We start from the raw sequence: 11,732 nt of genomic DNA, 5'->3' as shown, positions 1-11,732 counted from the left end.
GGTCTTTTCGGCACTGCGGACAAGAGATTTCATATTACAGGAATTACTAATTATCCGTTGCTAATATTAGATGGACAGCTAATTACGATAAGAAGCGATTACAATAATCGCGAGAACTCGAATTTTTCTCGCTTTGAGGAATTAATTATAATTAATTACGACTTTTATGTTGTTGCTACTATTATTATTCATTTATATCGTTGCTATTGGAATAAGAACTAGATATGTGATATTTATAGAAAATTTTTTTGTAAAAATATGTAAATATAATCAGATTGTTGACAATAACGTGAAACAAATCTTTCCTATAAAAAGCAATTTTCGCTCTAAAATGAAAACAGTAATGATAAGTTTGCAACGTATTGATGAGCTCAGCTGTATTCAATACGTATAGAAAAAGCAACTTTGCAACTGTTGTAAGCTTCTATTATATAATTGATTCTTGTCTTTAGTTCCGCACTGGATCTAAATGTATAAATCGATCATTATATTAAGAAAACTTATAATAGTCGTAAAGCTTTTTTTGCTAAACGTATAGCTATTATTACAATTAATGCCAGACGTCCCGTATCAACAGCAGCGAAACGCGCGACTGTTCCTGATAATAAAACTGGTATCGTTGCTTTTGCTGATCCTCGTCGCAGATCGAGATTACCGCGGACGATCCCATGACAGAGTCAAAAACAAGAAACGGGAACTCTCAAGTAACTTGCCATATCATCGAGCACGGAGAAATTATACGCGGTCGAACGGCGATCTATTGCGTAAAGTATCGTAACTTAAAAGTAAAAAAGGCTTCACCATCGACGAACAACGCACACATAAATTCGAGTTAATTCCTTCGCGTTCGTCGACTAAAAGTGCCTCCTGCCTTCCTCAGGTCGCACCCTTAATTGACTCATCAAGGCCCAGAAACGTTCTCGGAATTGAAAATTCTAAAAACTGTCTCTTAAGATCCTTAAAAATTATTTTAAAAATTCGAAGTTTCGCAAAGATATTCTCTAGGCCCGCGCGTTTGTACGAACGTAACAAGTAAGTATGACGCGCTGTAAACCTTTTGATGAGATAGAGGCGGAATCCGCCATCAGGGATACAAGTCGCGAACAAGTCGTCCGTCGTTGGCGAAACCGGCTTTGGAATATCATTCGGTGGCGGACAGCGGCGAGGCGTCTCGTCTCGAAGCACGACAGATCCGAGGATACCAACGTTTCCGGAGAGCCTCGCCGTGCCCGGACGATCGCAAGTACCTATCGTCGTCGTTGTAGTCGTCGGACATACGTAGATTGCTCTGAAAGTTTCCGCAAAATTGTACACAATATATATATAATTAATTTCAGAAATTGGCTTTATCGTTTCTCAAAATATTCTCCGTTACAATGAATACACTTTTCCATTCGATAACACCAATCGTCGACGCATTTTGTCCATCTTTCTGGAGGCACCTCATACATTATATTTTCGAACGCCGTCGAATCTGGCGTATTACACCTCAAACCACGTATTTCATCCTTGATGTATGGAAACAGAAAGAAGTCACAAAGTACTAGATCTGGACTATAAGGCGGATGAGTCATCAATTTTACATGGGCAGTGTCCAAAAATTGAATTGTCTCCTCTGCATTGTGCGACGATGCATTGTCTTGATGCAATATGATACGCGATCTTGACCGAATTTGACGAATTTTTTCAAATACAGTCGGCAGGACAATCGTTGTGTACGACGATTTTCAAGCGCGACAGACACAACAAGATCGGGTTTCCTGATGAAACGATGCAATCATTTTCTTCCCAACACTTCTGCCGCGCTTCACTTTTGTTGGATGCGGCTTATCTGGGAACACCCACACACTCGATTGTTGCTTGCTTTCCGGTTCATAGCAATAAATCCACGATTCGTCACCTGTTATGATATCGTACACTACTTTGGACCGACCATGATCACATTTGTTGAGCATTTCTTCGCACCATTTGACACACGCCTCTTTTTGGGCCTCCGTTAAATTGTGCGGTATCCAACGAGCACGCAGTTTTTCTGACGCCAAGATGATCATGGAAGATTGTTTTGATTTGTGTCATACCAATGCCTAGGGATGCCTTTTATTTCTCTGTAAGTCGTGCGATGGTCTTCTTGCAATAAGTTACATCCAGCATCGACGTTCTCTGGAGTGACCCGCGCCGTGACAGGATGACTTTCACGAGATTCGTCAATGAATTCTACTCAACCGCGCTTGAAGTTCGCGTACCATTCATAAATAGTCCTTTGAGATGGTGCTTCATCGCCAAATGTCGAACGAAGACTCGACACATTGTAACGGAATTAGCAACTTCTTAAAATCGTAGAGAATCATCGCGCGAAAGTGTTCTCGTGATAAATTCATTTTCTTTCGAAAGTGTCAACTTCGAACATGTCTCACGACTGAACGAATGAATATTTGCTGATGCGTCAAAGGCAAAAGTGTTATTAATAGATGAAATAAAGTTAGGATATCAACAGTTTTGATGTGACACGACGTCTAATGTCATATCGCGGAAACTTTCAGAGCAACCTACGTATACGCGATGCAGATCGGAGCGTGGATTTTTACATAACGGCACATTTCTCCTTAAGTCTTATCGCGTTGTTGCTCTGCACCGGCTGTAACGAGACCGAGCGGTTCTTCTCGAGGGTGAGCAGGTCCCGAAACAGGGCGTCCACGTTGTGATTCGTCTTGGCCGAGGTCTCCAGAAAGCCACAGCCCCAGTTGGCCGCCTCGGCCGCGCCCTCGCTCATCGACACCTCACGCACTGATGGACTCTCATCGCACTTATTCCCAACCTGGACGATGAATCAACGATGGAACCGCTGAGTTGCGCAAGAAAAACAATACCGACAAAGAAACTCAAGTAAGAGGGTTTCATGCAGAAATAGAAATCCCCTCTTTTTGATGACGAAACCAAATCAAATCGCAAGTCAATTGAATTTCAAGAAGCAATGCAAATTTGTAACGTTAACAATTTCTTCAAATTTTTGTCCACGAAAATTGTTGGATAATGGTAAATTTTCAAAGCTACTGTTTTTTAAATCTTGAATTCAAATACGACATCAAAATGCATTTAAAAAAAAACTATTGTATTAAGAATGTCGAATACTGCGAATGACTGTACAGTAAAATTTAATGCAGACACATTGCGACAGCTGAGACTATATAGATATTTCGATATAAAAGAAAAAATGCGTCCCTCAATAACAAAAAATTCTTTTACATAAAAATTTCATGTGAAAATATAATAAAATATATTATAATTAATGATATTTAACTCTCTCCGTTAGCTATGTGAAATTTTGCACTTTTTGTCAGCAATCTGGTTTTTTTATTTTTAGTGCAAATTTTTATATTGTTCTGAATTGTATAAAAATCTGAAAAAAATCTTGCCTTTGAAAAAGTTTAAACAATTTTTTTTATTACAGAGAAATCAAATTATATTTTAATTGATTTTACATTTAAATTTATCTATCAAATACATAATAATCAAAATATCGACTGTGTCTTCACAGTCCAATTTGACAACGGAGGGTTAATATATTAATATTAATTCAATAAGAGATAATCAAATATACAAATTACGTGCACATGTATGTTACAAACAAAACATAATTACTAAAATTATAGTCAAATCAGGAATATGTGCGTGTGATATATTTTACATTTATATTATTAATTCTTGTAAAAATTTATTATGGAAAAAAATAAAATAGAACAATTTAAGGTCTAAGAGCCAGTTATATAACTTTACATAACTGGCCCTTCAGTTGTTCTATTTTGTTTTATTCTTACAGAGCCTTATTATTATTTATTATCATTATAGAAACTTTTTTCATTTGAAGTAATATTTTTCACATGCTTCAATAGTAATGAAGTCAAATATTTTTCATCAAAATTTATATCTTTACATATATATATATTTAATTTTTATTTAATATAAAACGAGCGCAGGTCAATAATAACGGGCAATTATATTAGCAGCAAATAAATAAAAATTATATAGAAAAAATTTATAATATTATTTTTGTGCCCATTTAAATTAAAAAAAAAAAAAAAAATGTTTTGTTCGCTACATCCTAGAATCAGCCGGTTTGTACATCGCGGTTCGTATCATCTAAACTTTTATCTCGACGAACATCTTTTATCAAGTTGACAACGTACGCACGAAATAATATCGCTCTAACGTTTTTTTATGATTATTTGAGTTGCGGAAAGTTGCAAAGTCGTGAGATAAGCAGGACGACATATTTATTAAAGACGAGAAACGCGGAAGTGTATTTACTGTCCGTTCGTATTTACTGTCGGCTTCGGCATCGGGAAAAAAAACTGAAACTGAAAACTGAAACAAATGGAGAAGATTGCGGCGAGTCCTTACCAACATAATGGGTATCTGCGAGATATCTTGGCCTTTGAGCTCCCTTATCACGGCCCAGATTGGACGTAGCTCCTCGAGACTTTGCCGTGAGCACACCGAGTACACCAAGATGAAGGCGTGACCTTTGCTTATAGAGAGCCGCTGCATAGCGGGAAACTGATGGGACCCCGTTGTATCCGTAATTTGAAGTGTGCATATGTTTTTGTCGCAACTTATCACCTGAAATATCGTAATGCGGTCCGTTGACTTTGGTCGCATGACTCTTGGCTCTGATCCGATCGGCTCGAGGTCGTGATTTCCGATTTGACTTGACTCGAGGTTATGCACCGAGTCAAATCAAAGCAGACTGGTACTGGATCGAGTCGAGCCGACAATCGGAAACGCCTGTACGACTTCATTAGTGACACTTCTCGTCGCGCACACAGCGAGAGTCCCACCAGCATCATCATTGTGTCTTTACGTACAAATATATACACACATAGACATGCACTTCTGTTAAAATCTTACGGACATATGTATGTGCGGCTGCATATATATTCCTATGTATCAATCAATAGTTATACAAAATCGTTTACGAAACCATTGTATGTATTCGTAAATATGCGACGGATGACCGATATTATCTCAGTTCAATTTACTTTTTATTTTCCTTTAATTCTTACAAAAAGATACACAGAAGTGTTTTCCTCCAAATTTGATGAGCTTTTAATATGTTATTTAGATCTTAAAAAAAAAAAAGAATTACAACGCGTATTTTTTTATACATGCATAAGTATTTTTAAACTTTATTTTAAGAAACATTTTTTTGATAAAAATTAATTAGTTTCGTTTAAAGCAAATATTATCGAAAATGTAAGACACAGAAAACAATTTTTTATGATCGACTATTTACCAAAGATTGATAAAAACGGAGGCAGTACACGTTTTACCAAGATGGATCATATTTGTTACAAAAAATTGTAACAAATCTCCATCATTACAGTACAAGTATATATTCTTATCAACTTTTGATTACAGACTTCTTATTGACCAAGCTGGCTTATAATTACTCTGTAAGTAAATATGAATTTCTATATTAGTAAATAAAAGCATTTTTGGTCAACATGTAATAATTACGGTTATTTTTACATCACCCTTCTTTCACGTTAAAATTTTTGGGATATAAATCTAGAAACTGCAGGGTAGCTCATGGCTCCGTATAATGAAAGTGGTCGACTATTATATGCAGTTGACAGGTTTCAAAATTGAATCCAACCGTTTTTCAATAAATGATTGTAAAATATATAATTTTAAAGCAAATTTACATATACATATCTTCAAAATTACTTTCTGATACACGATAAAAATGTCGAATTTCCAGTATTTAAAACGGAAAAACAAAGCAACAGATGGTTAAAATGGTGTTCAAATTAAAACATTTAAGAGTAAAAGATATTTATATCGCAGTATTTATATGTGCGACATTTATGATTGTTTTTTTTGTCATGTATTTGCATACAATACTCGTATTTTTTCATCGCGTCTCGAGACAGTAATGTAATGGAAATGTAAATATGACAAATAGTAATCAGACAGCTATAAATATCGCGATATAAATATCGCGCTCACCCTTAAATTTTTTAATTTAAACACCATTTTAAGTTAAACATTACATTATTATGCATTTAATATTTTAAATAACAGTGGATTTTAAGTACTATATAGTAACAATAAAAAATATATTAACTTTTTATTTTTTATAAAAAAAAATTTATGATTGAGAGTATTTTATTCAAAAGTATTTTATAATACTCTTGAAATCCTTCAATTTTTATTAAAAAACTTTTTTCCATCTTTTCTATTTGACAATAACCGCTTAGAAAATAAATAAACGCTAATAAATTTTTGTTTCGTCCTGTAAAACAACGTATACGCACATATAAAGAAAAATACTTATTTCTTATTTGGTTTACTCAACAACATATTAATCCATTAATTCCCGATTTCTTTTCATTGATTTTTAATGACATTTTTAAATATTAGAGAGCCAAAATTAAATATTTTAATGTCCAAGGCAAAAGAAAAAATCGTTTCCACAATAGCAAAACTGTCAATCAATTTAACCAAAATTTATATCCTTACATACTTCATTTTCATTTATTGTAATATACACGAGCGCTCAACGGCAGATAAATATAGTCACTGTTAAATAAAATATATATAATATTCTCATTTTTGCACACCTTCACAATTTTAATTTAAATGAGGCAAGTGTCCCGTTTGTCATATCTTAGTCCAGGCTCTGTAAATATAGTTGATAATATAACAAAAAAGATGGAAAAAATTATCCTGATAACAGAACCACAAGTAGCGAAATCAGTTCTTTCTATAAGTAGGACGTTAAGATATAATAACACATGAACTTTATAATTGTGAATATTAAAGGGTATAGCAAGATCAGGAGGTAATTTTGGGCCCCTGCACGTAATCGATTGACACAGGGAACAAAATTAACATTCTAACAAAAGAATATTTTGTAGATACAAAATTTCATCCCAAAAGAGCCACACCGAGATATCGAACAAAAAATGTGTAATTTTCATTAGTATCTTTTTTCTCCGTTAAATCTAAATGAATTTTTACAAAAAAAGTCATGGATATAAACAGTATCAAAAAGATTAGAGTAAGAATTTTTTTTGCCATTCTTGGCTCAAAACTCTGTTTTAAAAAATTCAGGACTTTTTAAAATCACATTTTTTAACCCGTGTTAAAACTCCCCAATATTAAAAAATCGATTTTTTAATATTGGGGGGCCAGCTTCACACGGGTTAAAAAATGTGATTTTAAAAAGTCCTGAATTTTTTAAAACAGAATTTTGAGCCAAGAATGGCAAAACAAATTCTTACTCTAATCTTTTTGATACTGTTTATATCCATGACTTTTTTTGTAAAAATTCATTTAGATTTAACGGAGAAAAAAGATACTAATGAAAATTACACATTTTTTGTTCGATATCTCGGTGTGGCTCTTTTGGGATGAAACTTTGTATAAAATATTCTTTCTTTAGAGTGTTAATTTTGCGCTCTGTGGCAATCAATGATATGCAAGTGCCTACAATCACCTCTTATCCTGCTGTACTCTTTTATTATTGAAAAATGCAAGAGATCCTAATTCATGCAGTAAGTAGCATCATTTTAGGTAAATATTTTTGTGACAAAATAATTTATTTCTACGAGTCTAATTGTAAATGAGGTAAAGCATCTTTATATAATGACGTCATCAGTGTCATCACTCATTACAGATTAATTCAGGTATTAAAGTGTACAACCTAAGCATATCCAAGGCCGATTTTCATAATTCGTTTTTATTTCAAGGTCATTTTAATTAAGCAATATCTTAACATGTTAATATGACTCTGTGATTGGTTTGTATTTTAAAACTGTACTTAAGACGGTTCTAAATATAAGAACCAATTGAATATCGACCCCAAAAAATGGAAAGATATTCTATAAATAAAACGGTAGAAACAATTGAGTAAAAAGCTCAATAAACTCGGAGATGGATACTTTAAAGTGTGTATTTTCTTGTTAAGAATATAGAAAAAGATAAAAGTAAGATAAACTGAGGTTAAAGTAAATCTTCACTTACAATTAGTAGAAACGGACATAGTTTAAGATCGTTAAGTATATACATACAACAACAATATGTAATTTACGCGGGTAAGGGAATCATCGCACGGAGATTTTGGTTTCTCATAAAACGGCAAGCGCGTTACAGTAAAACTGATTTATACGAGCTGTTATTCTTCCTGATTATGTGCCGTTACGTAATGAATTGTAGCACGTAATTAACTTGGCGTGTACGCGACGTTCTTTTTGCGGCAAACAAAATCTAACAAGCGGCGTCCACATAGTACATAATTTGAATATCCTGAGGACGTCCTAAGGATGTATCGAATAAAGTGTGTTATTAGAGAATAATCACGATATATGTCTTTGGAATGTCTTTTTCTGATTAGCGGTATTATTAAATATAAAGTATTATAAATAAATTAAGGCCCGGAGTTTTAATAGAAAGTTAATAAAAAAAGATCCAACGCACAAAAAGTAAATACAAAATTTATTTGTATACATAGTATACATAAATGTGTAAACGTTTAGACCACATTTTTTGTCTTCCTCGGTACAAACATAAAATTAAACAAATACAATTAATATTTGTATACAGAAAAAATGTTACGGTTGCCACAACCGGAAATAGTGATCATTTTTGTCCATTAATATATTTGACTATAATAACTATTAGCTTGACTTCATCTAAGTATTTTCGTTACAATTTAATTTGACTATTTTTTACATTTTGTTAAAACCCGATTGATGCTGAACTGAAATTGTCAGTCGCGTGTTGATAATTTATCTGTCTGCTTATGTCTGTAAGAACATTTAAAGAATTTCATTCGTCTTTCAGTTAGCTGTAGCTATAATTTATATTTGGTCTGTCTCAATGTTAAGGATCCAACATTATTACTGCAAGAAATACATATCTTTTCACGATGATTTTAACATATACCTATTAATTTCTTAATACAGATATTAATTGTAACATTTTCTTGTTCGTGCATGTTTGTTTGCCTTTGTTTAACCCTTATAATACCATGCTCAATTCGGTGCCCCATATATATACTAACGTGAAACACTAGAACTCGATCATATATTTACCTATTTAAAATAGTTCAAAAAATCTCTAAAAAATTCACGAACATATATTCGACTTTCTAGGATAAATGTTTAAACTTTATTTTGGAAAATAACAAAATGTAGTATAAATTATAATCGAGAGACTCATAAGTTGGGAAAAAGTAAGGAATTGTTTAGTCACTACTATGTGACCCACGATAGGAGATAAAGATTAATTTTACATTTGTTGGAAAACCAAAAGAAGTGATCGAAATGTTTACACACTTATTTTTTGCAAACTAATATCCGCGTTAGCTCATTATGGTATATTATTAATATTGTACTAATTCCGCTATCAGTGTATCAACGCAAACTGTCAGATATTCTCGATGTTGTAACAGCAATTCGCTTGCAAATTTAATGTTTTTGCTAGCGCATATGTCACTTCCGTATTATCGGACGGATGCACGACAGTGCGGGGATACTGAATTCGTAAATAGCGGGAGTTATCGCGATCCTGGTGGACGCGCGCGGAGACACGGGAACGTCCGATTAATCGCTAAATCTCGACTCTCGCGGAAATTGCTATCTACGTGGCGCATCCGATGTGCCAAGTGCATAAAGTCCGTTTTTGCACGATCTATAATTAACGACATAGAAATCTGATCTGTCAATTTCGATGCGGTAAACGTGCGCGAGCGAAGGCACTTCTAATTTTTCCGTGAGTCGAAATCGATAAGCAGACAGCACGGCACCGAGCGTGTCATGTTGCTGCAGTTTCACGAAACGTTAACTAGAGTCAATTACGAGCGCGCGATAATACCGCGAGCGTGATTTTATTTCTATAAATATTAATATTGTATACATCGTGTGAGACGAAGATCCACCTTGTTCAAATACTCTTTTCACGTATTTGTGTACTATTTCTATACTGTTTATATATACAGTAAAAAAAAATTAATTCTCTCATAGAAATTCAAAGCAAAAAACACGGGATTACTTCGGTTGAATCAATTAGTTCTTCTAATTAGTTCTTGGTCTCATTTACATTCAGAGAGAAACATAGCGACAATAATTATAAAGGTGATAACTATACAAGTTTTATATGTAGAATTAAATGTACTAGTTAAATGTGTAATATATTTGAATGAACTAATGTGTTAGAAAAATCGAAGCACCATAAAATACAAAAATTTAAACTTTAAAAAATATTTTTAAATATAAGATTTGGTATTTCAGTTTTATAAAGAATTAAAGAATTATGGATATTTTAAAAAATTTATTGAATATATTTAATAAATATTGATTGGTTTTAAGAAAGAAATACAAACACATTTTTTTTTTCTTTCGAGAAATGACCCGAAATATTCCATACTTGAGACTCTACATAAGCAAATGTAAGTTTATTTAAGAAATTATGATAAAAGATGAAAAGGAATTTTAATTAATTTATACACGTTTAGCACAGCCACTGACTGTAATAATGAACATAAGTACAGCTAATAAAGAACTACAACAAGGATAAAGAATCCATAAATAAAACTATGCGAAATAGCTATCTATTGATATAGAATACAAAACTATAAAAGTAAAATACAATTAATTGCTTAATTTATAAACTGTCCTTCTAACGCATACACTATTTTATATTGTTACATTTTATGAATATTGAATATATGACCCATGGTGTCAAAAACGGTGAAAATTACTAAAAAGTAAATGATAAACGATTATATCTGTAGTGTAGATGAAAGATATGTATAAACTTCTATCCTATCTTCAATACGTGTATCTTTTACAACAAAAACAATATTAGAACATTTCTAAATGATTAAAAAATTACTTTTATATCACGAAAATTATTAACACGAAGCAACAGAGTCACCTAATATGGGTGATTACACAAAGTAACAAAGTAATGAGCAACAGCCACATACTAGTTGCATCACTGACTGCGAAAAACGGCTTCATAAAATTCTTCAGTATACAATTGATTTATACATTTAGATCTATAAGAAACCAAAAGCAAGAACCAATCATATTAAAGAATTTTACAACATTTGCAAAACTGTCTTTTTCTGTCGAACGCGGTCAATTCAAACACTTGATGCTCCACGATACTCCTGTGATGACTTATGTTACAGATGTTTCACTCTTTTCTACATAGTTGAATAACTATTTTATAGTTGTTCAACATAAAATAGTTTCTTCAACCATGTATATTAATTCTACATATAAAACTTGTATAGCTATCATCATGTCTAATTTCTCTGAGTGCATAAAGAAGAGAGAGACTGAGAGAAAATCAGCTAAATTTCAGTTAATGTTTTTTCACCGGCAAGCACGCGCGCGATCGTTATCTCCGGTAAATTGACAAAAAATCAATCACCTAATAACACACGTGTTACGGGTGAAAAGGAACGTGCGATCGGTCTCTAAGGCGACCATGAATATACCGTCCGCTCGTGAAAAAGTAAAATCGTGGAATCGCGTATGTCAAAGAAGGTTGTGTACCGCTCGCTTACCTGCCTGTAGGTGTCCTCGATGGTCGGGATGTAGGACTCGCGGAAGGACCCCTTCACGAAGCGCAGCACAAGGGAGCTTTTTCCAACGCCGCCCGCCCCGAAGACGACCACACGATAGTCGTTACTCTGCTCCGGCATCCTGACATCTGCCGTC

The 11,732-nt window shown here is 33.5% G+C and overlaps 1 protein-coding gene across 1 annotated transcript; it reads right to left on the bottom strand.

The window, feature by feature from the left end:
- Positions 1–2,581: 2,581 nt before the first annotated feature.
- LOC108776141 (GTP-binding protein Di-Ras2) lies at positions 2,582–11,731 on the bottom strand. The gene is made up of 3 exons (XM_018542669.1): positions 11,579–11,731; positions 4,399–4,617; positions 2,582–2,815 (listed from the first exon to the last, which is right to left on the bottom strand). Exons 1-3 carry the CDS (start codon positions 11,714–11,716, stop codon positions 2,582–2,584), a joined length of 591 nt encoding a protein of 196 aa, XP_018398171.1. The 5' UTR covers positions 11,717–11,731.
- Position 11,732: the final 1 nt, after the last annotated feature.

The sequence above is a fragment of the Cyphomyrmex costatus genome, unplaced genomic scaffold (genome assembly GCF_001594065.2).
Source record: "Cyphomyrmex costatus isolate MS0001 unplaced genomic scaffold, Ccosl1.0 scaffold340, whole genome shotgun sequence".
NCBI classification, from domain to species: Eukaryota; Metazoa; Arthropoda; class Insecta; order Hymenoptera; family Formicidae; genus Cyphomyrmex; species Cyphomyrmex costatus.
Note: the sequence above shows the minus strand (reverse complement) of the source record. Positions and strands in the feature narration are given on the sequence as shown.